The sequence below is a fragment of the Metarhizium brunneum genome, chromosome 5, assembly GCF_013426205.1.
Source record: "Metarhizium brunneum chromosome 5, complete sequence".
Classification (NCBI taxonomy): Eukaryota; Fungi; Ascomycota; class Sordariomycetes; order Hypocreales; family Clavicipitaceae; genus Metarhizium; species Metarhizium brunneum.
This window is the reverse complement of record NC_089426.1, coordinates 2,845,050-2,871,356: the sequence shown is the minus strand read 5'-3', so window position 1 is coordinate 2,871,356 and position 26,307 is coordinate 2,845,050. Positions and strand designations below refer to the sequence as shown.

The window sequence follows — 26,307 nt, the reverse complement described above, 5'->3', positions numbered from 1 at the left end:
TTACACGTCCACCGTGTCACTTTCATCGCCTACTTCCTGAACTGGCACTGGAGAGTATAGGAGTGGTTGTTTTCACTTGATCTCACCAGTAGTTACAGGAAGCCCCTCAGCAATTGACTCGTCCCCCAGAGTATCATCCTCTAACCAACCAGAAATGTCGTCGTCGTCATCGATACCGACGTCGGCAGCTGGTAGTGCTGCCAGAGGACTTTCTTTTTCCGCTTCCACACCCTCTATGGCAGGCTCCTGTGAAGATTCTCGAACAGCGCTGGACGAGGTTTCTGCAGAGCCAGACTTAATTTCCACGACTGCCACTGGGAGATCCTTCTTGACCTCAACTCCCATTTCCATCTTTGGTCTTGCTGCCTTTTCGACTTTCGTGGCAGAGTTTCCCCAAGCTTCATCGTGGTCTACCTTGTCCTCATGGGATGGTGTACCTGGCCGGGAATCGTCAGGGGCAGCCACAACGAGCATACTCTGTTCCGCAACCTCTTCTTGCTGCTGGCTTGCGCCTCGTCGTCTTCGTTGAGGCAGCGAAGGCGGCTGCGGCGATCGATTTTCTTTGTCATGATCCATAGACTCGGCCTGCGGCTGTTCACGGATAGAGGAAGAGGATGGAATAGGTTTACGTTTAGGCGCCGGTGCAGTGACAAGCCTTGTGCCCCCATTGGTAGGGCCTGGGAGCGGTGTTCCTGGAGGCGGTAGTGGTTGACCTCGCCCCATAGGTTGACTGAGATCAACTTGATGGGACTTGTCGCCGTTTTGCCGTTGTTCCTTTTGCCGGCGAATTGCATTCCAACCCCACTGTCTTGCCTGTTCCGCAGCATTTGTGACGGCGGCTAGTGTGTTTCTTTTCAGGTTACCGCCCGAGGATGACTCGGTTGATGCAGTGGTGCTAGTAGTGTCGCGTCTTGAGAAGAAGTTTCGACCAAGTGACTCTGTATGGCTCTTGAACGAGCCGGTTGTAGATGGCGTGGGTGAGCCCGGGCCAGAATCTTCACTGTGAGGGAGAGATTCGACCGAGGATGTTGTGTTGCGGTGTGCTCTTTGTACCGGTGTTATATCTGTATCTCCGGTATGCTCCTTGCTCTCAATTTCCTTGGAGGAGGTCGAGGAACGACTCGACCTCTTAGCTCGGGGCGATGCCTTTGCTGAGGGCTCAGGTACCTGCATAGGTGATGCGTCCTGGGACCGAGATGCCAGAGAGGCCATGAGGTTGGTGGCATGGTCAGGAGGCGACGAGGAAGGTTTAAAGAGGTCGGCGTGGGCAGTTTCGGTGCCTACCACAGGGTCCGTCGAATTCTTGATGATATTGAGAGATCGCGGCGTGCTGTGGCCAGAGTTCAGGGCCTTGGAGTCGATAGCAGTGGTCAGGACAGAAGTCGCACTTCCATTAGCACTCTTTCCCAGCTTCCTGCCAAAGAAGCCCGTGCTGGTTGGTTGCTGCCCCATGGCAGGTAGAGTCTGACTCTTCTCTAGGGGTCGAGTTTGATTTAAGAGATCTTCGTTTTCATCCAACTTTTCCGGTTGCTCGACATTAGGAACTGCCTGTGGACGCTCAGCATCTTCGCTTGACTTGACAACAGCATCGTCGCCTTGGAATATGCCTCCTCTCCACATCTTGTGTTCCGTTCTGAAGAAGGGTACGTCGTCCCAGAACGGCTGCACCAATGTCTCAGCAAAGACTTCCTTTATCCGGCTCTCGATCTGGCGCAAAATCAGAGTATAAGTTATTTGTCTTGAACTGACAATTGGCTCGATGACCATTTCCATCTTGGGCATCGTCTGAAAAGACATCCACACACGATTGCTGGGTGGTGCCTTGACCTTGAATAAAATATGGCCCTCAATGCGCTTTAGGACAACGGCCAACAGCAAGGTGACCTCTCGGGCTTTGAACCTTGTCCCAAAGTCAATCTTGGCTGTAGCACCAACCTCGAGGCGAAAGTTGCCAGTGTATCTAACGTCTGCCTCCACAACGCACTCGCCCTCTACCGTCAGGTCTTTGAGCTTCAAGTTTGTAAAGTAAGGCGCCGCTTCGCCAGTGTCAATCTTCTGGATGGTGATGTTGGCTAGAAATGAAGGTCGCTTAACTCTGGATATTTTCTTGGTGATTTTTTCACGGATCAAGTCTTCCAAATCTCGGGTTCTATAGACGGCCAGAAATATTCTTCCAAGCATTGCATTTAACCATCTGGAGTGAACATGGTCCTCGGAAGAGTGCAACCGTTGTACCAAGGAGATGATGTTTTTAACCTCGAAGCCTTTGGGGATTGGGGGGTTCGAGTCGAAGCCGAAAGTCTGCTCCTGATTCCTTAGCAAGGCAAAGTAAAAGTCTTCCTTTGCCGAGCAGTTTTCAGAAAATAAATAAAAAGGCTTCATCGTCTGGCCGTCTGCGTCGGGTATATCGTGGCCGTCTGCTCTCCTCGACAAGCACAACGCATTCCGCTTGATGAACAACTCACCTTCGGGGGTGACATCGCCGCCCGAGTAAATACTTATGTCATAGCTTGCCAATGAAATAACATGGCGTACTTCTAATTGCTCTTCGTCGTCGAACAACATGATGTGGCCGTGCCTGGGCGTTTCAGGAAAAGTGTAAGTTTAAATATAAGGAGGACATCGATAAATGGTGACAAGAAGGCTGAAACGCCTGCTTACCTTAGCACAACGTAAAAGACGTTGCCAGCCTTCTTTGGACGCTGGCTCATACTATTATTGGTATTATTATTATCCAGGGGCCCAGCCACCGGCTTTCGATCGAATATACTTCTATACATGGTCTGATAGACGCTGGGGCTTGGAGGAGCAACGGTAGTGGAACCGACGGGAGTTGAGCGTTCGATGGGTTTGGCATTGAGACCCATGGGCGTGTACTCGCGGCAGACGGCGAAGTAACCGGCGGCAACGTCGAGGTCGCGGGTGGCGCGGGCACTGGCGGTTTCGGCCGGTGATTTCTTCTTTTCTGCCTCAAGAGCTGAGGTATCGTCGCCGGGTTGAACAATGTCACTCTGGAGTCGGTCGCCCTCGCGGCCATGAGGAGGCACCAGGTCATGCCGGTACGGCAGGGTATAGTGGGCGTGAGCCAGTATGGCCAGGACGACAAGCGGAATAAAGGTGACGCCTCCAAAAAGATACGTCACCAGTAATGTCGTCCATGGTCCCATGGCTGTTGTGTATAGTATGCGGAAAGACTATTTGGCCAAGGCCACAGTGGCCTCGAGGGGGTCGAGGTCCGATGCAGCGAAATCGGCAGAATCGGCGGCGACTCCCAGGACGGCTGGCGCTCGCGATAGGTGTGGTTGGAGGCCAAGCACCAGGTGAAACGTCGATACAGAGCGGCCTGGCTGCTGTGAACAGGCAAAGAAACAAAGGTGGTGGACACGAGGAGTTGTCTATGTGGCCCGGCGGGACGAGTTTGATTGTGCAGTATGCAACGTGCAACATGCAGCGCGGTGAGCAATAGAGGCTAGCTATGATTAGGCCGGCACGACCAGCATGCAAAATAAATGGACGTCGGCGCGGGAGCAGGCCAAAGAAGACTGGAATGATGTATCGAAGGGAGGGTTGAAATGAGCTCCGGAGCCCAAACGAGATGTCGTCGAGACGGGCCAAGGACCCAAGGTTAAATAAATAGAATAGAGTGGTGGGGTGTGCGAAAGAAAGGGCAGAGTCTAATAAACAAACAAATTCGAAGCCGGCGTCCAAGTCGAACTGCAAGTCAAAAAGTCAAAGCCAAAGCCAAAAAGCCAATCATCGAAGCCAAGGTCCAAGCCGCTAGAGCGAGGGAGAGACGAGACTATGTAGAGTCGATCCAAGGGTCCGGCCAGGCTCGTTACAAAATCCTTTGTTGGAGCGTCTAGCTCTGGCTGCAGCCAGGCAACGTGTGATAGCACACGAGCTGCAAGCTGCGAGAAGCTCGAGACGTGTCGAGGTTTAAAATGACACCGATTGCAGCTGGCAGGTGGCGCAGCTGGCAGGTGGCAGGTTACAGATTGCAGGTCGGATGGTGGTTTGTTCAAGTACACATGTAGTTTTGCCCATGAAGCTCAAAGCCTAAATAAGCTCGAGTCGTGCAGCCAGCTCCAGTCCACGTCAATGTGGCCTTTGCGAGCCGAATGGCTCCGGAATGGCTGGCAGTGGATCTCGAGCGGGCTGCCGTCGTCTGTTGTGTCAAGTCGCCTTGCCCTCTGTGACTCCTCAATGGACATTCAATGTTGATGCGCCTATGTACGTCATGTGATGGGGCCTCAGGCGCTTGTTTAGCAGGGGACGGTCATCGCTGGGACCAGTCAAACCACCTGCGCAGTTGGTAGTGACTCCAGGCTGGAGCTCTAGAAGCCTGGACCCACCGGAGAGCATTGATCTCAGAGCAACCGTGCTGCGCGCACGCGGTCGAATAACAAATCAATCCTCTGGTCCCTCTCAAGCCCCCCGTGTCCTTTCTCCTTTCAGCAATTTATAGACACGCATACATGGCCAGTACAAATTTAAAATAAAACATCATTCATTCGTCATGCAAGTACACTCTGTCTCTGTCTCCTTATTTGTTCTTCCTCCTGTCACCACCGACCCAACCATCTCAGCTCTCCTCCGTCTGTAACTGCCCCTCTGCGTTACCATCAACCGGTGCGCAATGCATTTCTTTGCCGCCGACCTTTCAGCTGCTTCTCCTTCCACCTTCTTCTCTGTACATGTACAATTTCCCCACATCTTCATCTTCGAGTCTCGCTGCAGTCTATAGACATGAAACAGCAAATGCTCCTTCCCCCCCCAATTTGGGATGGCCACCGTATTAACTAATATATATATACTTCAAAGTCTGGGACTTATACAGCCAGGCCAAACGTCTAAAGCCCAGTCAATCAGTTAAACTCAAAAATAGAAAAGGTGTCGCCATTGAGCATCCTTCTCTCTCAAGAATGCAAGTAGAATCTAGTGCCAACGAAAAGAACAGACAACCCCTCGTCCCTTGCCCTTCCATACTCAGACACACAAGCCTTCTTGGTCTACCAGCAGGCCAAGTGCCTTTCCTTTTACTCGTCATGAGACAGGCAAGGAGAGAGAGGTTGTCAAAATGTAATCAATCTGTCATCAGCCGGCTGCTAGCGTCGAGTTGCCTGCATTTTTTTTTTCATTGTATATATGAATGTAAGAAATATTATGAGGGGAGAAGGACGGCCCCAAAAGCACAAATGCAGCGAGGGTGCAGTCAGAGGGAAACGACCAAAAAAAAAAATTCCGCAAGAAACTCCGTTCTGGAAACCAGGATTCGCGGTAGTAAAACAGGGCATCGGCTTTTTTATTTCGGCTTCGTCGAAAAGAAAAGATTGTATGCATCACAGAGGCTAGCTCAAGACAAGCCATAGCCGCGCACTGCAATGTCGGTGAGAGCAGAATCGGATTACCGAGTAAAAACAGGAAATGAAAACCACATAATAAAGGACGGGATGTCGTCATGTCGTCAAACTTTCACACAAGATTAACACTTGTCGTAAAATAGGTAAGGAAAATAGTTGTTGGTATGCTGTTGTTGTCGGAACAAATTGATCCATAATTCTTGAACAGGGCAAAACGCCCTAAAAGTGCCATAGCATCGGATAGCCACAAACAGTTTACGCTCGTGACCGCATCGAGGCCACTGGCGTGTTGTTAACAGACTGGGCGTAGTGGGAGTGGGAAGGATGCCCGCGACCCCTTCGTGGGATGTGTGGCAGGGTTCCTACATCATGCTTGCCATCACAGCAGGCTCTCACATTTTCAAGCCGATCCGCCTCTCGATCTTGACGCTCAATCATCTCGCGCAGATCTTCAGCGCTGTCATGCACCTCACTTGCTTCATATATGCCCCAGTTTTGGCCGCTGGCACCTCGACTGCGGAAGCTGGAGAGGGTGCCAGAGAGTTTCGGTGCTCCAGATCTCCAGTACCCGCTGAGTTTGCTCAAAGTACCGGTCGACGTTCTGCTGCTTGTGGTTATAACACGTTTGCGATTGCCAGACGGTGTGAGGGTTGGAACGTTCATTGACACGCCGAGTGCTGGAGACTCATTTCGCGTTGTACGGGAATTGTACGATGAGAGGGACGGGGCGGCTCTTGATCCGCCGTCATTGACTGGTCGGCGAACGACTTGTGGATTGAACTCATCGACGTCTTCTTGCGTGATTTGCCCAGCAACCTCTTCTGCGTCCGTCTGTTGACCTTGGCCAGTTCTCAGCAACAAATAGGAGAGCGCGTTGAACCAAGTCTCGTGGCGTTGACCAGTCGTGCAAGTGAACTTGATGGTTCGCCCAGGTGAGATGATGACCAAGCTCTTACGATGAAGCCCCGGTGGCATTGGATTATCATCCGTTACCACACGGACGGCCTCAATAGGCACACTCTTGGCTTTGAGCTCTGTGCGAACTGCGGTAGATGGGTCCTTGTCGCTCCAATACAATGTCCTAGTATACGGATGAACCCAGAAGTAGCGACGGTGGCGGTTCTCAGAGAACTCGCCGCGACCCGTCTTTCGAGTATACTTCCACAGAAATTCACCAATCATGGTTTGCGTGATTGCTTGAATCATACGAGGATCAGTATTAGGCCCAAATCCCGTCGGGGGCATGCCCATGTCACCAGGTCGCATGTTGAATCGTGTATCAAGCTCGGACGCAAAGGATGACACAGATGACCGCCGTGAATGCGATGTGAGTCTACCAGATGCGCTAATTTCTGCAGTTCCGTTTTGCATGAATCCGCTACGGGCGGCCCGCGGCGTGGGAGTTCCACGGCCAGACGACATGGGACCTTGTTGACTTGGAGTCTCAGGTCGATGTTTCGTTACCGAAGCAGGCCAGAGGGGAGGGCCCATGTTGGCTGATTGTTGACTGTGAGATGACCCAGAACGAGCTGCTTCAATAATCTGGCGGTGATTGGAAGGTAGCGGCGGCGCATCGTGGAGTGAGCCTCGACCACTCGCTGCACTTCCTGGTCGGACTAAAGCTCCGGCATCATGTACAAACTCATTCAATACAATGCCCTTAGGACGAATAGGTGTGCCAAGACTCTCTTGTGAGCGGTAGATTCTAACTGTGCCGGTGGTGTCAGGCGTGCCGACGGAGTCAACGGACGAGTTCTTCACGTGCCCAGAGGAGCGTTGAGAGTCGCTTATGAGAAGCTGTTCGATAGCCCCGGCAGTCAATGACGTCTGGGCGGCTTGGTCACTGGTGGGAACACTCTGCTTTCGTGCTGGACGGAAATTGGTATTGGCAGAAATCTCTTTGAATGGCCGTTGTGACTCCGGAGTACTGGCATCTAGTGAGATGGGAGACTGTCGAGTATCGTCCTCGGCAATAACTGGTGTAATGTCTCTCTTCTTGCCGCGGGAAGTGATGGATCCAAATATATTCTTGGTGGGCGTCTCAGGTACACTGCTCTCTTTACCTTCAGGGTCATCATCCCTTGGAAGAATAAAGGCATTTCTCCAAGGACTGCGAGGAGATGTGGGATGGGTCTCGATAAATTCGATTGAAGAGAAGCCAAAGCTTGGCAAAGTCATCGAGTCGGGTGTAGGTGCCATAGGCTCTACCTGCTGGGCAGAAATTGTAGACAAAGCCAACGCCGGCGGAGGAGGGGGGGGCTCCATAATCGGTTGCGTGTGTTGCATAAGGATCGATGACAGAGCAAGTGATGGCTGCGCGGGCGGCGGCAGCGATACTGGCTCGACATTCTGTGTGGCGATTCCCGAGAACTGTAGGCGGGGCAGTGTTGGTAAAATCACCGGCTGCTCTATGGGCTCAAGATCTTCCACATGTATAGAAGACATGGTCAGGTCTATTGGTGGAGCTTGAACTTCCTGAGGGCTGACAGGTACAACGGGGGCCACAATGGTGGTCTCCGTCTTCGGCTCTGGAACAGGTTCCCACGCTTCAGCAACAATATTAGATATTGTCAACTCAGGCGGTGGAATGCCTAGTGGCTCTATGGCTTCAGCCAAAACGGAAGATAGGGTCAGTTGCGGCCGAGGGGTGTCGGGTTCTACTATTGGCTCCAAGGCCTGGGCGGCGATATGCGATAATGTCAATTCGGGTTGTGCCAGTTCAGGCTCAGACCTCGGCTCAACATGCTCCATAGCGAGAGAAGTCAGACGCAGAGTCGGGGGTGTTGGAGGCATCGTAATCTCATCCCTGGGTTCCACGTTCTGAGATTGAATGTGCGACAACCCAAGTGAGGGTGGTGCAGGCCGTTCAGCATGAGGTGAGGAGGTCGGAGGAACAGGGAACTCGGCCAGCTTGCTTTCCAGATCTTGTTCATACTGAATACTTGCATCACTGTATGAGAACATGGATGCTGGGCGAGAGAAATCTGTATCCATTCCCCGACTGGTTCGCCAAGTTGTAGACAGACGGTTTCCAGCGTGAACAACTGATTCCATCGACACCGGCCTGTCAGCATGTTCCTCGAAAACTTCTGCAGTGATCTTGACAGGGTCAGTCATGACACCACTGTCCACCATGAGTACTTTAGGCAAGTTTGGAACAGCAGGAGGTGGCGACATGGTCCGGCGAACCGATCCGGGAGTAGCAGATCGGACACTTCGCCGGCTTGGAGTAGCGGCGCCAAGAGACTCATCGTCACTACCAAAGTCCTGAAGCTCCGCGAAAAGGCTCTGGCCAGCCGTTTGGGGAGTACCGCCGCTGGTATAGCTGGCAGGACTGCTCCGTATATTTGGTTCTTCGCTGCTCTGCCTCGAGCTGCGAGAAAACGGGTTTCGGTTGAGTCTGAACCGGCTTCTTTGAGATGATATAGTACCTGTTGGCGTACGCAAATCGGCGAGTTCATCTTCATCTGCTGAAGTAGAGGCGGTACTGTCGAATGAGTCCCGGCTGCCTGCTCTTGCTAAACCAGCGGGGAGGCTAGGCGGGCGCTTCATCCGACCGAACCCTCTAGAAGCGCTTTCAGTCTCAGTCTCATTGTCATCGTCATCGCCAGACAATGCTTCGTTTCCGGTCTGGAAGTCCTCAGTCTCAGTAGCACGTTCATTGGCAGTCTCAAAGGCAGACTCGCTAGCTTCGTTGGCCGTCTCGAAGTGATCGCTCGTGTCAGTCGGATGTGATCCCTCCACATTGCGACGAAATACGCTCGCGGGGGGACCTGACGGCAACATATCAGTGTGATCCTCCCAATCGGGGTCATCCATCATGATCTCTTGTTTGCTAGACCGAAGGGTTCCCAGAAGACGAGCAGGCTTCTTGAATTCCTTTGAGTCTATCTTGCGGTTGCGACGAGAATTAGAAGGAGCGCCTGCATCACCTCTTGCCTTCTCCAGATCATCTCGCAGGTCTTGAATGATTCGACGCAACTCCAGCTTTTCGGTCTTTTCTCGGTGGAGTTGGTTTCGCTGGCTCTGGATTGTTCTCTGCGCGTGATGGAGAGATGATTTTATAGTCTCCGTCTCGAGCATTGCATGTCGAGGTGTGCCTTTTACTGGAGATGGTGGTGGCGAGTGCTCAGGCGTGATATTATCTGTTGCAGTCTCAAAATCTTCATCGCTGAAACCAGACAGTGACTCTCGGTCTGTTGTCCGTCCCCGTTGTGACGAGAAGGCTTTTGCCAGCTCTTGGTTCTGGTTAGTCAAGTCATCAATCTTGTGTTGCATTGCCGCTCTCTCGCTGTCAGCCATGACCATGTTGCGTTTGGCAGTGCCCAACTCGATGTCGAGGTGCTTCATCGCAGCCGCATGCTCCTCAGCCAGTTTAGAATGAGACAGTTTGGCATCATCTAGCTCTTTCTGGACCAATGTCTTCTCAGAATTGGACAAGTTCAAAGCTTGAGTAAGCTTCTTCTCACGATCCGCTGCATCTCTTTGCTGCAAGGCAATTTCTTGAAGGCGAGTCTCAAGATTCCAGTTCTCCTCTTTGTATCGATGTTCGCTTTCATCCAACGTTTTGAGTCGCTGCTGTAGGCTCTCTGATTCAATCTCGAGCCTGGTCTTTTCCGATTGAGCACTCTTGAGTTCGTCATCTCGCTCAGACAGTAATGCCTGTAGATTTCGAACTTGGGCAATAAGAGACGTGCTGATTTCAGCAGCAAATTCAATATCGTGAACTCGATTTGACGGCTGGTTTCTGACTTTTCGATTCGGAACGTTCAGCTTGGTTGGAGAGCCGGTGGCCTGGCTTTCAAACTTGGAAGGGCTCACAGAACGCTGTCGTCGGATTGGTTAGCTCAATACACCACAAAGCACGAAGCTTAAAAAAAAAAATTTAAAAAAAAAAAAACCAGCTGTCCTTACCCTTCCGCTTCGTCCTTCTGGCACAAAGGGCGAGCCCGGGTGGGCTTCATTGCTTGGCACTCTCTGTTTAGGAAGAAATACCCTAGCAGACTCCCTGGCTAAGTCGTTATACTCGCGCTCAATGTCCACGAGCTTCTTGCGCAATTCTGGGCCAAGCTCGCCTTCGGCTTGAAGCTTCTGCACTTCCTGCAATCGCTCAGCCAACAGCTTGCGCTGGGCGACGAGGGAAGTACCCAGTTTTCCTGCCTCATCTAAACGACGATCTGTTTCTGCGAGATGTGCTTCCAGGGCTTTCTTTGCCTGTCTAGGTGAAGAACCTGGCCCAGCAGCGAATAGTTCTAGGTCGAAATTGGAGAACCGGTGATGGGCGGATGAAGACGAGTCGGTCACGAAAGGGTCGTTGGCAGTATCCCCATCAGCAGGAGCTGGAAGATCTGGGCGGTTGTCGGAGGCTAGAGACGAAGCCATCCTGATGAACGAACGAGTTCAAAAGGAAGGCTGTCTACAAGCACTGTGGCACCATCAAGTTTCGAAGGCTCCGTGGCAAAAGAAATATGCGGCCGCGGAGGAAGCAACCGCAGGTGAAGAACAAAAGAGAGGTGAAGGATGCGGCCGTCCAAAGACGGTACTTGTACGTCGCAGTCCGCAAATCCTTTAAACAAGGAAAAAAAAAGGAAGAGAGTGACAGGACACACACTTATTAAGGCCTGGGTCAAAGTCGGGCAGCCCCCCTTGCGTGAGCAGGGACAATGCTGCAGGGGGGGTGAGAGCTCGACAACAGATTGGAGCACCTGAAAATGCAGTTCCAGTTGCAGCCAGCTCAAGGCGGCGTCCACGTGTGTCAGAAGTCTTGTCAGCAACAGGTGGCTAGCGAAGCAACAGAAAAGAAGCAGCAAAATGGAAAGACCGAAGAGCGACGTTTGCGTTCAATGTTCGCTGGCAGCCGACGCGCTGTGCAGGGCGAGATTTTCTCGACTCTTGAGAGGGCTGGGTTCAACGAGTCGATGTGGTTTGTACCTCGAAGTACGTACTGTTGGCGTCCGTCGGTCGTTGGAATTGGCGCCGAGACCCCCTCGCAACAAGCGATAGCCTGCAGGCGCTTGTGTGGGCAGGGTACCTAGATAATCACCTCGAACGGGATGGCCTCGGGCGGCAGGAGTCGACACGGCGGCGTCGTGGTTGTGACGAGCTGGAATGGTACGCGCCCTTGGGCTTCTTGTTCATTCCCAAGCATCAAGACCAATTGGGCCAATCCAGGTACCGTGGGAAACGATTGGTTCCCGCAGAGAAAAGGGTAAAAAAAAAAAAAAAGGGCCGTCGGGGCCAGCAAAGTGCGCGTGCGTCTAGAGGGAAATAAATACTAACGGGGACGTAGCTGGGCCTCGGGGCACAGTCGTCAACAGAGCGAAGAGAGGGAGGGTGTTGGGCATAACAACAAGCAACAGTTATGTATGGAGGTGGTTTGACCGACTTTAAACTTTAGAGTGCAAAGGTAAACATTGAATTCCTCTGAAAAGGGTTTCCACAGAGCACACATGCAGCAAGTACACGAGGTGTGTACTCTGTACCAAACATCAATTGGGGCTAGGCGGGGCAGGTGCGACGAAGACGTCTTTTGGCCTTGACCTGTGTTGCTACCAAAACAACACCAGCTTGACATGACATAAGACGCGTAGCGGCGGGACTAAAATCGGCACTAAAACAGGTTGGGCCAATGCTTTTTCTGCCTCGACATTGATTTGAACCGTGTCACCGGAATCGATGCAGACAAAACACCAACAAAGCAGAATAGGCACAGTCCAACGTGCTGCCCAGTCTGGCACACTGGCTCAGAATGGGGTACATGTTGTAGCAGTAAACAAAGAAACGAGGGTTGGCCGTGGTTGGCCAGGCACGGGGAACAAAGAGATACTAGTCCATGCCACCGACTACGGAGTACAACACGATCAATACTACAACAATACAGCACAAGTCTAACGTCTGTCTCTGGTCGCAGAAATTGCTCAACCATGCCCGTGGCCTCCTCTGTTGTCAGGCGGACAAAGAATATGTATTGTATCTCTCAAGAGGTGGACGGACCGAGCATCTGGCCAGCATCTGCCCATTATGATCCATCTCAGCCTCAGCTCGAGCCTTCAGTCGTCATGGTCAACTGCCTCGTGAGTCGTGAACGACGGGAGCCACCAAAGAATAGTAATAGCATAGTCACGTACTCCGTACTCCGTAGTAATACAGAGTACGGAGCTGTGGATCATGACTAGGACCAGGCCCAGCACTGCGCCTTGCCCGTGTTGTTACCAAACAGAGGGTGTTGTCGGTTCTCTCCAGAAAGAAGCCAGGCGTTGGGGGTTGGGCATGGGGCAATCAATATTGAGTCCAGGATCCGGAACATGCCCTGAACCGGGACATCAGGCAATGCGGAATACAACGTGTACATATATGTGCGTATGTAGTAATTAAAAAAGGAAATATGAAGGCGTGGTGCTGATGGCGACAGTGGTGCTGATGCCCTACGGCTTGCAACTTGGCCTCTGGTAACAACCAGTACCATGTCCTGTACACGGGGACAGAAAAAAGATAGTAGTACTCGGACGCCAGTTCACGATGAAGCTTGAACTGCTGGCTGGTGTTTTCCGTCGAAGGTGCTGCTGTCGAGTCAACTGGCGGGCCATGGCTCAAATACGCGGCGATGCCGTCGCAACAGTGGCCATGGACGAACAACCGCCGGTGTCATTTGTGGAATGTCGCGACCATCAGGCGGCAACAGTCACGAAATCCAGAATCCAAACGCGGATGCAGTCGTTGTTTTTGCAGCGCTCATTTCGCAGGCGCCAGTAAAACACGCCGACATGTCTGACTGCATGGCGCTGATGGGCGGCCCACTCTCACGATATATTGGTGCACGCGATAACACAACATGTGCTTGGTCATACAGACTAGCGGGGCGAGCCACGGGTGGGTTGGTTCTACGCGCCGGTGCGTCGCATTGAGAGACCTCATTTCCCTGCCGCTGAATCGGTGCAGGGACATGGTGATGCCTCCATGTATTTCATCATCCATGCACCTCGGTTATTTTCAACTACGGGAACCAAGACGCAAGCATCCATCGTACGGCAGTAGGCACACTTCTGTACGGAGTAGCTACTCTAGACTCGAGCTTCGTCGACAACTGGTAGTACTACGTGGCAAAGTCGACAATGTCTCTGGGACCAGACAGTCCGGTTTCGTCTCACTTGATTCTGTGCATGTCTTGATGCAGATGCCTCATAGGCTCGATGAAATTGTCACCAGACATCTGCATAATCATCAAAGCAAGGTATCCGCCGCGATTTTGACCTCATCTCGCACGCATATCCCAGCTAGCTCTCCGTCTACTCCGGTACTCCGTACACTAACAGCATTTCTTTTGGTGCTGGCTAACACAGCAAAGCCCGCGTTCAAGATTGGGAATTGCTCAACAGACGTGCTGATGGGAAGCGCGAGTTACACTCTCAACTCCCACTCGACAACAGTAATTGTCATTTATTATATTGTACATAGTACTACTACCTGAGTAGGTAGATGTGATCGACATGTCAGCCACTTTTTTTTTTCCTTTACTCCGTAGTTTGCGTGATTTGCAGCAAGACTTACCCTGCACGTGACGCCAAAACAAAGCTGAGCACGGAGCACGCTAGAAGAGGCAACAAAGGTACTTCGGTACCTTCCTGTCGTTCATGGAAGGCACTGGATCCACTCATTAGTCACCTTTCCAGAATCTTGATGTGGCCCCCAATTGTCCACCAGACTTGATCAGTCAGCTTCTGGTGACAAACTTAGCTGGGTGACATACTCTTACGAGCGTCAGCATTGAGCCTGCCAACCAAAACATTGACAACATGGACTCAAACGATGCTGGAGCTGCTATAGAGGCGAATGCGCCTGTGGCACTATTCAAAAAACGAGGTCCTAAAGGCAAAGCGAACATCAGAAAGCGACCGGCAACACCACCTCCAGCCAACAGCGATAGCGACAGCGACTACACGTCGTCTGAAGACGAATCCGGGCAGCGTGTGAAGCGGCGGAAGAAGAATGCCGCAGTCACTGTCTCATCAAAAGACACATCCACCGTTGCCAAGGATCTGAACGCAACTGTGTTCAAGGCGAACCGAGATTTGCCAATTTCAAGTTCCAACGACGCGACAAAGCAGAGCAACTGGTACGACGATGGCACAAAGGATGACCTTTCTGCAAAAAACTTGCTCGGTTCATCAAAATCAACAGCCAAACCTTCCCAGGCCGACGGCACATACAAAGGGCTGGCGAACCAGACATCGTTTATCCAGAAGAATCCCGACGCACCCAAGAAGACAGTCGGGCCCATCAAGGCGCCAACGAACATCCGAACTATCACTGTCACGGATTTCGCCCCTGATGTATGCAAAGATTATAAGAAAACAGGTACGACCAGCCACACAGTGTTAATGCCATTGGGCCCTACCTAATGCAGTGCTTGCACGAGTATTGGGATGGGTCAAGAAAAAAAGAGAATATGTCACTAACAAAAAAAAACCAGGTTTTTGTGGTTTCGGATCTAATTGGTTAGTGTTTCACTTCCTGCTGCTCCCCAAGCACCGGCTTGTCGCCCACCTATACCAATCACCTGCGAACTTCTGCTAACAGTGCGCCTCTACTCAGTAAATACTTGCATAGTCGCGAAGATTACAAACATGGATGGCAACTTGATAGGGAATGGGATACCGTCACCAAGGGCAAGAAGAGCCTGGGAGGTACCGTTGTAGCCAGCGCAAAGCGTGACAAAACCGACGGCAACGACGACGACGACGACGATGACGACACACTGCTACAAAACATCCCGTTTGTTTGCATTATCTGTGAAGAATCGTACAAGTCTCCCATCATTACACGATGTGGACACTACTTTTGCGAGCCGTGCGCGTTGAAGCGGTATCGGAAGGATCCGACTTGCGCAGCGTGCGGAGCTGGAACAAACGGGGTTTTTAACTCTGGCAAGCGACTGAACAAGCTGCTGGATAAGAAGCGCGAACGAGAAGCGCAGCGGAGACAAGCAGCGTTAGAGGCGGGTGAAGAAGTTAGCGACCAAGATGAGTGAATGCCGGGCAGTTTTTGTATATATGTATATATAATTTTGGGGGCCAGGATGAATGGAACGGGCACGAGCATCTATGATGGAATGATACCATGTTGCTGTGGGTAGAAATTGGGGTTCTTTCTGTTTCAGGGTCTTGAATAAAATTCGAGGCTCCTAGGGTAATTCCTATGTGTACACCAGCCCAATAAATGGCAAACCACTTTCGCCTTCCCTTTGCACTCTGTCTTGACTGATAACGTGACTGTCATTGGAGCTGGATGGCATGCCTGCCAGCATTGCCGATAAGATAGAGCTTGACTTTGGCATACCCCACCATGGCCCGCCTTCACTCCAATCAGGGTCTCCGTCACCCCACCACCCCCTCCATGTGATCCGCCTCATCGCTGTGCCTGGCAGCTCGTCACTCAGGCGGAGCAAGTCATCAGGCAACTTCGGCTTTTGGAGGTCTGCTTCTTGTTCATCTGCTCACAACACCAGCAAATCTTGCCCGCCCTTAAAGCAGTGACTAGAATCTTGGACCTGAAATCAACTTTCCCGATAGGTTTTATTTACGTCAACGCGCTACATCAAACCAAGCCTCGATACGCATAACCTGGCTTTCGAGATAGCTTACGACGACACATCCAGCTCCCAGAACAACGAGGAGCCATGAACTACATACGGTCGACGGTTAATACCCTTCGGGACCGGTACACCCCTGTATCGCACAACTCGACATTCCGACAAACCGGCCAGGTCACTCCAGAAGAATTCATCGCGGCGGGTGACTACCTGGTGTATAAATTCCCAACGTGGTCCTGGGGCGATGCTGACTCCGAGGACCGGCGGGTGAGCTACCTCCCCGCAGGGAAGCAATACCTCGTCACACGGAATGTACCTTGCCACCGGAGGCTGAACGACGATTTCGCTGGAGATGCAGGCCATGAGGAGGCCATCGTCAACGATGGCGACGACTTCAAGGGCGCGGGTGGAGCAGCTGACGACGATGGCTGGCTGCGAACCGGCGGGCTGGCCAGCTCACAGCCTCTGAAGGCACGGGACGTCAGGGCGGTTGATGATGCGGGAAACTTGGCTGATACAACGGACTTGGACGACGACATCCCCGACATGGAGGACGAGGACGACGACGATGCCATTATTCGTGACACGAGTGCCGAATCCAAGAGCGCGTTGGTGGTCCCCCTCCTTTCCTTTCTTTCCTTCCCAGGTGCACGATCGCTGACCTTGTTCATCTCACAGCGGACGACGAACATATACCCTGTACATCATGTACTCACCGTACTACCGGACTCCGCGTCTCTACCTCTCGGGCTACCTGCCCAACGGACAGCCCCTGCCTCCGCAGAGCATGATGGACGACATTGTAGGCGACTACAAGGACAAAACCGTCACCCTCGAGGACTTTCCCTTCTTCGCCAACAACATCAAAATGGCTAGCGTGCACCCATGCAAGCATGCCTCCGTCATGAAGACGCTTCTCGACCGTGCGGACGCTGCCCTCCGCATTCGTAGGGACAAGCTCCGGTCCGGCAAGGCCGTTGGCAGTGATCCCGGCATGGAGGGCCTGGTAGACGAAGTGGCCAAGCTTGATGTCAAGAGTGCACAGGAAGCTGCTGACAAGGATGAGTGGGAGGAGGTCGAGGGTGTGGACGCTGATGAGCAAGAGGTTGCCATCCGGGTAGATCAGTATCTTGTCGTTTTCCTCAAGGTTCGTACTCACCACATTCTCCCCATTCCGTGGCCAAGAAGAGGCATTGCGGTGTAGGTCGACATGGCAAACTAATCGGCATCCTCTAGTTCATGGCAAGCGTTACACCAGGCATTGAACACGACTTCACGATGGGGGTGTGAGCACGATTTATTGCTGGGCATGGTATGGGTCTATCTTGATGCACTGTGCCGACTTATGACATGACTGGTTAGCCTTTTGTTTTCTTTTAAAAGAGTGCTGTGGCATTAGATTAATTGCATGATTTAACATCTTCAGTATTTTTTGGCACAGTGGGCATGAAACTTGGACCGTGGGATGCTATAGCGCAAATCTTGTCAGTTCTGTCCCAAAAGGTAACCATTGCTCTTGTTGAGAAATGGGACCGTACTATTGGCTTAGAAACCACGGTACTCAAACTATCTTTTTCCTGGCAACCCGTATCCAAAGCCCAGACTCCAGTATGCATGAATCGAATATATTGTGGATGTGAATAATGAAAATGACGATAAACGTGAATATGAACAAGGATAATGGTGAGAATATTGACAAGAATAAAATTGGGTTGGATGATACCCTCCAGCGGCACACCACGATCCAAAATGCTTTGATGATGCTAATGCAATGCTACGTGTCTATCTGCCCAACGAGTCCATGCCAACCGCCCACACAGTCGTTACGTAACGCGTCCACATCAACTGTGCCACTGATGGGACATGGGTGAAGAATAACAAAGAAAATGGGTATATGTCGGAAGCACGATTCAATAACTAAAAAAAAGAAAAAAGAAAAAAGATAAGCCCCCTCTGTTTGATGCAATGATAGTTTTGGTCCATCCCAAGCTTGATGAATTGATTCATGCAGAGCCAAAGGGAGCCCCAAAGTTGGAAGTATTCTTGAACTTGAGAGGAACATCTGGTTCGACACTAGCCTTTTCGTCTTCTCCCTCCTCGTCGCTTTCGAGGTCGGCACTGGCTTCTTCCGGTTTTTTACCGTCTTCTGGTGGTGGCTGGAGTGCAGCAGGCAACATACTCCGGACAGCCTCAAGCTCCGGAGATTGGAGAACCTTGGGCAACGCGTCTTGACCTCGACTGATGGGATCTAGCCTCTGATTGACCTGTGCCCAAAATATCTCGTCCTGGGCTGGTATATTCTTTATCATGAGTGGGCCTTTGAGAGCGACATCATCAGAGGGCTCCAAGTAGCCTTCGATATCATCATCATCCCTGCCACCCTCTTGCTTTCCTTCGCCAATATCCTCTTTGCCATGCCGAAGTTTGCCATCAGAATTATCGCTGAGATCTGTGTCCTCATGCTGGTCAGCAAATCCAGAAGATGCCCATGCAGTTGGCGTAGTCTCCTGACTTCTGGCGGCGGCTGAGCTGCTCTCAGTGGCGGTCATGGTGGGGAATAGGGACAGAGAGTGGTTTGGTGTATGTCCAGCATGCATCGTAAGGCGTCGAGATTCATCAGTAGCCAGTATTTGCTTTGTTTGATCTTGTGAGGAAGCGAGAGGGGTGAGGCCAGATCGAAGCCGATCGAGTCGGAGCCTTTCCCGTATGGAAATCCCATTCTTTTGTTTGAGATGGTTGTCCTTGCGAGTGCCTGTCGCTGGTTCAGGGGCATGGGGTGGCTCTGAGATGTTGCCAGGCTGGTTTGATGTTGCATGGAAGGTTGATTTTTTAACCGCGGTAGCTTTGATCGGGATACCCTCTAATTTAGGGTCTATTTCTTGGATATCAATGATGGGAACACCCTTATTGGGTTCTGGTGATGAAATGGAGAGGAAATCAGTGGTGACGGACTTCCGAGGCACTATTCGAGGACTTATGGGTATATGAGTCGCATGTGCAGGGGCGGCAGTAGGAGAGGTACAAGGACTACCTCCTTGCTTGGCAAATTGATGAGGGCGCCGAGAGGCACCATCTAACCCAGGAGGCAAATCGAGGGATGCCAATGCCTCGCTGGCACTCCGTCCAGAAGGTCGAGGTGGCGGAGATTTGTTTGAAGCGAGTGAGGGCGAATGGCTGACATTTGCCTCCCCACTGCCGCTTTGGAGACTGTTGTGAGGTGATATTAGACCAGGGACATGTGTGGTATACGAGGCAAATTTCCTGAGGACGGTGTTTTCCCCTTCCAGACGTTGGATGCGTTCTCTGAGGCCTTGTATAAGATGCGACATTTCTTTCCTCTCATTCAACCATTCCTCACTCATTTCGTCAATGACGGATTGCTGGTCGCGGTACAGCCTTTCGGCTTTCTGTCTGAGGGCCTCGAGGTTGCCACGCTCGAGTCTCCAATTTTCGACCAATGACGAATGACCAGCCAGTCCGGTATAGAGCCGCGATGGCGTCTGGGGAGGAATTGCTGCATCGGCAGACACGGATCTTGCTAGAGAGGCGCCTCCAAAGTCCCAGGCGGCAGGTGGTGAAAGCGAAGAAGAGTTGGGATGAAAGTGGCCACGTACTTTTGCCTTGGAAGAGTTGGCGGCGCCAGCGGCAGCAACAGGTGATGCCGAGTTGGACAAATTTAACGGTGATGGCGTATCCAGGTGCGTGCCAGCCAAAGGAAAGTTGAAGTGTGAACGGTTGGCACTGAGAGGGTTTAATATGGGAGGGCTCTGTATGGCGGCATGTCGACTCGGTGACGAAACTGATTGGCCGTCGCAGTGATTGGACAAGGCGTCTCCGGAGGGAGTCATGGTTGAAGGTGATTGCGAGGAATCAAAACCGGAATGTGACGCTGGTCCGCCTATTGAGGCGCCGTTGGTTGGGACGTCGATGGCACCGGAGGGTAGAAAAGCGTCCGACTCTGACGTGCGTTTGGTCATTATAGAAAATAGACGTCACAGCCAACAATCTGCACTCCTGGAGGACTGGAACCAAGGGCCCAAGGTGTGGTAGTATTTACGTGTTTACTCTCCCCGTGCCCTCGGGGGCCGGGGGGAGAAGAGCTGATGAGATTTGTATTCAGACCGAGGTCAGAGCCGGGCGACGGCAGTGCAAGGACGCGGGCAGCAGCAGAGAGGTAGCAGTTGAGAAATGATCAAATCGGCACCGAGAGCGAGGACGGGTCGGACAAGGGTCGACAGCACACTGCAATGACAGGCGGGTTATGCGCCAGTCCGGGGAAATGGTCTCGTGGCTGGCTGACGAGGCCGGCGGATGACGATGGTTGGACGAATGGATGTAGGCGCTTTGAGTCAGGCTGATGGCAGTGTTTGGTGTTTTTTTTTTGTGCGACCCCAAATATGCCGGCGGCCCAGATTGCCAGGAAGACGACGGAGTAGGCGGCTGAGACTCGGTGTGTGCGTCGTCGGCTGCGGCAGGTATTGAAGTAATATTGAAGCAATATTTGTCGCTGTGGCCGAGTTGGGTGTCGGATGATGGAATGGGCTGGGGACAGAGGACACCGGATGTCAACCAGCAGAAGCACAAGCACAAGCAGAAGCACACGCACAAGCCGATGCAACGGCGAGATGCGATGGCGGCGCTGAAGACGGTGATGTCGCAAAGGATTGCGCCGTTGTGCTGGTTGTCGAGCGAATTCAAAGAGCGAACGTTGAAAGGCGCAAGCGTTAAATGCGGCAGGCGGAGGGGAGGGTTGTATGTTGCGTACTTCCTTCCCTGTGCGAACGGAGGTAACTCGGTACGTACAGCTACACAGTAGTATGTCCTCCGTACTCTGGGAATGTGATTGAAGGTGACTTGGGTGGTTGAGCGCTGGAACCAGGACAAATTAGGCGCGCCAAGCGGATGAGAATTGCTGGGGCAGTTTTGAGGGTCCAGTCTGGTCAGTCCAGATGTCGAGATGTCGGCTCGGAACGGTGAACCGCGGCCCATCAGACCAGGCTCATTGTGCACCTGCTCACCACAATTGGCGGGGCCATTTACTGGGCCATTTACTGGGCCATGCCTCGCCCATGCTCACCAAGAGGCACGCGCGCAAGGCAACTGCTGCCCGCCGCATCCTGCCGCATCCTCGGCTCGTGCACGCAGTCACCTGAAACCCCAGAATTTCTCCCGGCTTGGAACATTCCTCGTCAACATTACGGAGTAAGTGTTGGCAGTGAGCCAGTCAGTGTCCATTCTCATCCCATTTCACCTCGCGCATCGGCGGATTCGGCCGGCATCGCTTCCGCAGATCTCTCTCACTTGCGTTCTGTGCACTTGGTGTTCACGACACGCTGCGCCGCATGAAGGAGGACCTGGTTCGACAGCCCTTTCTGGCCCCCACCGAAGCCACCCACTGTTGACAGTCCGGTACTATGTAACTTGAGCCATCAGTGCATACATGTAAATGTAAGCCTCAGTGCATCACACAGGAACCAGACTCATTGATCCCTCCAGACATGCATGGCTGGCTTGCTCCATGTCGGCGTCGGTCCCCCTGGGCCTGCAAGCTGTTTTGGTTTTGAGCCACTCGTTTGCGCGAATCAACACCCACTGCTGCCAAGCTGCATCACCAATTCGTCCCGATTGGAACCTGTCCGCCAACCCGGTGCATATCAGCCTGAACTGGCTTCTTCTACCTTTTTTTTTGTGCCTCTGCCACTAGGCATTGGCGACGTGGACCTTGTCTACTCGTGTACATACATATGGTGGATATTCTGGAGGACAAAGGGACGCAGCCGCGCCCGTATATCTGGCATGAGGCTATTCGTCTATTCCCCGTTCCGAGAGACCGTGCCGGAATTTTTCTTCTTCTTTTCTTTTTGTGAACCAGGAACACGACGCCTGCCAGCTGTAGCACAACACAAGCTCAGTTCGCCGCCTTATGAGCGAATTTCTGGCCGGCTCGACAGCATCGACCAAAAAATCCGCACAACGGTCCATCAGATGCGTGCCCTCCAATATTTTGTACTACTTTCAAAGCCCCCCTGAGGACGCCCTGTAGTGGCTTTCCCACCATTCCCGTTTTTGGCTGATGAGCTGGCAATGCAGGTGGGTAGTTGATTAACTGCAGGCGCTGGATCCCATATGAGCCCATTTTCATTGAATCCACGAGAGAACCATCAACCGTCAATGACGAGGCCGACAAAGACGCCTGGGAAATGAATCCACCAGTGGCATGTCGTCGGATGATGGGCATCTTTCACATGCCTTTGCTAGTTCTTGTCTTCTTGACATCGCCGTCAAGGTGACGTTCCCTTGTTGTGTGGCATCGCACGGAGTATTTTGGCTTTATATGAGCCACCATGTACGCACGAAACGGCCTTGATCCGAATTAGCTGTTGCCCCATCGGAATAGGAACGGAGATTCGTACTCTACACATGCCATCTGTTTTGGCTTATTCCCTCGCAAGACCGCAGACCTGTGTGGTGACATGGAGTGTAGACCGCAGCGGTAGGTCCGTTAGCTGTTTGATGTATTTCGCAACAGGGCAATGGCTTGCTGCTTATGAACGAGCATGTCGCCAAATCCCACTCTAGGCGGTGATGGTGCATGAGTAGCCAACCCGGAGCGACCATGTCCACGCTTCGAGTGTTTGGTCTGGACGGTTGTGTGAAACGCTACATCCATCTTACTCTGAATCTTCTAACGGAACAAAACATTCTGACTCTGGTCCTGTTTGCATGCAGGGGCTCATCACTCCAGCCCGAGACAAGAAAAAAAGTGTATGACTCGGCGGCAGAAGTCTCTCCTCTGACACAGCAAGACTGTCCCGCCGAGAACAAAGCCCATGATGTGGAATGAAAGAAAAAGCAAACACTGTCGATCATCTGCAAGTCGGCATGATAGGAGTGCCACGAGATCAATTAGACTCCACAGAGGGTGAACATTTCTGGCATTTCTTCCGTTTCCCATGGACCACATTGATTCCCACTACCGTGAATACTTGAGCCGTAGTTCCATGCTATGATGGGAAGAAAGCAGAGGTGTAGAAAACTTCGTAGGGCTAATGTTTCCTGCAGAATAAACGCACATGCCTCTAGGTGACCTCTACATTTGCATCCTCTACTAATAACTCTAAAACTGCCAGAAGAAAACGCAAAGTATATTTGGCTCAGAGACCAAGTTCAGGCCTTTCTGAAGGAATCTTGCACGCACGTCTGTGTCATAGCTTGATGACTACATTTCGTCCTCCTCAAGAAAAGTATCGAGGATCTTTAAGATGTAAATGAGACCATACAGATCTCGGGCCATGAGACTGGTTGAAATACAAACCGGCTAGTAGACCAATGAGTATCTTACAATATACACTCTTAATACCTTACAATATATACGGTGTACGCGTGGGATGGATGTTGTGTGCGGCAGCCGCGCGCCAGGACGCAAATAATGACAATTGATCAATGAGCAGAGATATCTTGATTGGCGAAGGATTGGGAAGCACATGGGACACTGCGAATTAGGCTGATATTTAATAGGGGATGGTGTTAAACAAGTCATATTGAACTTGGGATGGTATTTAACTATTTGGCATGGACGGGATTTCAACGAGGACGTTGAGTTGGGAGCCTTACGACGAACGATGGAGACGAAACTTGACGCGATTAATCCGAGGCCTGGCAGGGTTGAATAGAAGCTCGGTGCCTTAAATCAGTCAATTAAAGTGGCGTGAGTACCATCATTTCTACTTATAATACGGTGAATAGCTAACCTGACCCTACAGCTAGTTTACATAATGCTCCAGCGTTGATGTCCAATAGTCATATTCGTCACCAGGGGATGAAGCTAGCTCCGTTATATAGCCCTGTAACTGGTGATATAATCACGACGAGAGTCAATCTCAGAAGGGGAAATGAAGTCAATATCATTAATGACAGCAGCCTACTTCGTGCACACGCAACACAAGGCGCATCGATAGCACTGACATCGAGTACCTTTGCACTGTTTGATCGAACATGCTTTTGTATACTAGTGGTATACTTGAGCAAATATATTCCTCTGCGGACTGCAGCTTGCAAGATGATTGCATGCAAAATCGCAGCTAGGCATGTCCACCAAACGCATCGTTGCCGTGGCCGGAGCTCTGAGAAAACGAATGGTTTTCGGTTATGGAGATTCTTGATACGCCGACTACGGCTGTTATTAGGGTATAAGGAAAGAGCAAAGTCCATTGCTGGGACGATAGCTTAAGATGACCGCGTTTCTGCTTCTAGTTGGGGGGATTAGTATCCATCCTGGAGAGCGATGAGTCGAGAAAATAGGTGTCAATGTAACCAGTGTTAAAAGCAGGTAGGTATCTTCCACTAATCACTTCAGATCTCGTCGGACTCATGGCTGGAGAGAATAGTACGAAGCACAGAGCGCAAAAGCTAAGTTTTTGATCTAGTTAAATACTTTTTGCCCCCTACTAAACTGGGCCAGGAGGCCTTGCGGACGTTTCTCCTCCTCGAAATCAGGTCCGCATGAGAAACAGTCCGGGGATCAAGGCAATTCTGTGTTAGAAAAGCACCGGGGAGAGAATTTTGTGCCGGTATTACACAAGAACTGTCAAATTATGAGGACAAGTTGGGCGGTTTTAGATCAGAGTGTGAACAAGGTGGAAGAAGATGATAATAAGAGGGAGATGATAACATTGAGGAGGAAGATTATGATGAGGAGTACTAGCTGCTAAACATCAATGATATGGTAGTTTCCAAGCCTGTGCCTCCTCCCGTCACGATGGATATTAGATTTGACTATCGAATCATGGAGTGAAAAGATCCAGCCACAGCAGCCCTTGGCCGAATATCACCAATATCGAGCTCTTCGTGTGTCCTTTTACCATTTTAGTCTACAGATATATATACGTGACTGCTGTTTGGCCACAGTTTTGCAATATAGTCTGCCTTCATCCAGTACACTTACTCATGCAAATCCTCCTTTAAAGAAAGAAATTATTAAGACAAACACCCGAAGATTCGCTCTTTTTAATTATTTTTATGAGATGGAGGGTCAACGTTTAATCCCACGGTGGAAGAGTCTTGTTATTGAAGCAGCAACTCCCACTACCTCGTTCCTAGGGGATTAACGTCGCCATGAATCATAATATTGTGACGGAAGAACCGTGCCTTTCAGAGACAAGATATGGCTGAAAGGCCCTTTGACTGCTAGGAAACTTCCTGGATAGCTTTGTACCATATTCTAACCCCCTAAAGCAGTCAAGGGTCCAAACCGAGTATCTTTTCCCACAAGCCTTGGAAGCATACCGGCACAGACCCATATCGAATTGTTGATGCTTCTTTTCTAGTGAGCTCTAATGAGTGGCTATAGGCGTATCGATCAGAAAAAATAGTGGCCTGTTGGTCACAATATTCGACAGATACATCGTTGAAGCCTTAACTGCTTCGAGAGCATATACGAGGCTCAGCGAAGGCGCTAGCGTCGAGTCTCGACGGAACACACCTGCTCCAGTTCCTGCATAGACCGCGGGCGTGAAGAAGAAATAGGCGCTCGAGAGGACGATCTTGGTCAGCGCCCTGCTGGATGATCCCACCTTATTATGCCTCTGCACATGCTTACACAGTGCATCACTTACCGTCCATGAGGACAAGTGACATCTGCGCCGCCATGGCACATATCCGGATACATGAGACAGGCAAAAAAAGGAAAAAAGTCACCGGGATGCGTATTGGAGCGTGGTTCCAGAAGGTCTGCCAAGAAGTTTGCTTATCCGATTTGTCTTCTCGAAGCTCTTGGCCAGCGGTCGACAACCTCGATAAGTAGAGATAAGTAGTCATCCAAGGCATCTGCCAAGCTCATGTCCAAGAGGTTGCTATTTGCAATCATAGGGCCAAGACCGACTTCGCCTCCTTTTGCGTCAGCATCATAGGGCCTTGCCAATTGGACTACTTGGTAATGGAACTTGGGGAGGCATGAGGCATTGCAACTTACCATGTATCTGGCTATCAATAGATATACTATTTAAAGTATGTTGGCATACGTGTATACTTGTTAATAGGCAAATATCTTTTGCCGTACGCGTAACATCTACAATACTGCAAGTGGCCGTTGCCAAGACTTCACGTGGAGATTGATGTCGCCTTTCGACGATCTTGTTGGCTGGGGGCACCGTTCCAGGGGGCGGGCATAGCCACGGTCAAACCGGGCGAGCAAAAGGCTTTGTCCGTGAATAATGACCCTAGGGTCGTGGACCTGCAGGTTGAATTGAGATAGATGGTGGAAGACAACCTTGGTAACGTACACATGCATGTTTACATGTAGTTTAGAGGAGAGGCATCAGAAGCCGCACCCGACACCCTGAGCCTGTGAAGACACATGGT

General features: G+C 51.4%; 5 protein-coding genes across 5 annotated transcripts; 2 read left to right on the top strand and 3 right to left on the bottom strand.

Moving 5' to 3' along the window:
* Positions 1-72: 72 nt before the first annotated feature.
* G6M90_00g089300 (uncharacterized protein) lies at positions 73-3,167 on the bottom strand (the record flags this gene model as incomplete). The annotated part of the gene is made up of 2 exons (XM_014686107.1): positions 73-2,578; positions 2,662-3,167. 2 exons carry the CDS (start codon positions 3,165-3,167, stop codon positions 73-75), a joined length of 3,012 nt encoding a protein of 1,003 aa, XP_014541593.1.
* Positions 3,168-5,615: 2,448 nt separating this feature from the next.
* Positions 5,616-10,742, bottom strand: apsA_1 (Anucleate primary sterigmata protein A; the record flags this gene model as incomplete). Its single annotated transcript, XM_014686106.1, has 2 exons — positions 5,616-10,187; positions 10,275-10,742. The coding sequence occupies 2 exons, from the start codon at positions 10,740-10,742 to the stop codon at positions 5,616-5,618; spliced, it is 5,040 nt and encodes a 1,679-aa protein (XP_014541592.1).
* Positions 10,743-14,152: 3,410 nt separating this feature from the next.
* Positions 14,153-15,387, top strand: cwc-24 (Pre-mRNA-splicing factor cwc-24; the record flags this gene model as incomplete). The annotated part of the gene is made up of 3 exons (XM_066131350.1): positions 14,153-14,714; positions 14,830-14,854; positions 14,952-15,387. 3 exons carry the CDS (start codon positions 14,153-14,155, stop codon positions 15,385-15,387), a joined length of 1,023 nt encoding a protein of 340 aa, XP_065987344.1.
* A 648-nt stretch (positions 15,388-16,035) lies between these two features.
* On the top strand, positions 16,036-17,152 carry ATG3 (Autophagy-related protein 3; the record flags this gene model as incomplete). The annotated part of the gene is made up of 2 exons (XM_014686104.2): positions 16,036-16,556; positions 16,627-17,152. 2 exons carry the CDS (start codon positions 16,036-16,038, stop codon positions 17,150-17,152), a joined length of 1,047 nt encoding a protein of 348 aa, XP_014541590.2.
* A 799-nt stretch (positions 17,153-17,951) lies between these two features.
* Positions 17,952-19,925, bottom strand: G6M90_00g089260 (uncharacterized protein; the record flags this gene model as incomplete). Its single annotated transcript, XM_014686103.1, has 1 exon — positions 17,952-19,925. The coding sequence occupies one exon, from the start codon at positions 19,923-19,925 to the stop codon at positions 17,952-17,954; it is 1,974 nt and encodes a 657-aa protein (XP_014541589.1).
* Between the last annotated feature and the right edge of the window lie 6,382 nt (positions 19,926-26,307).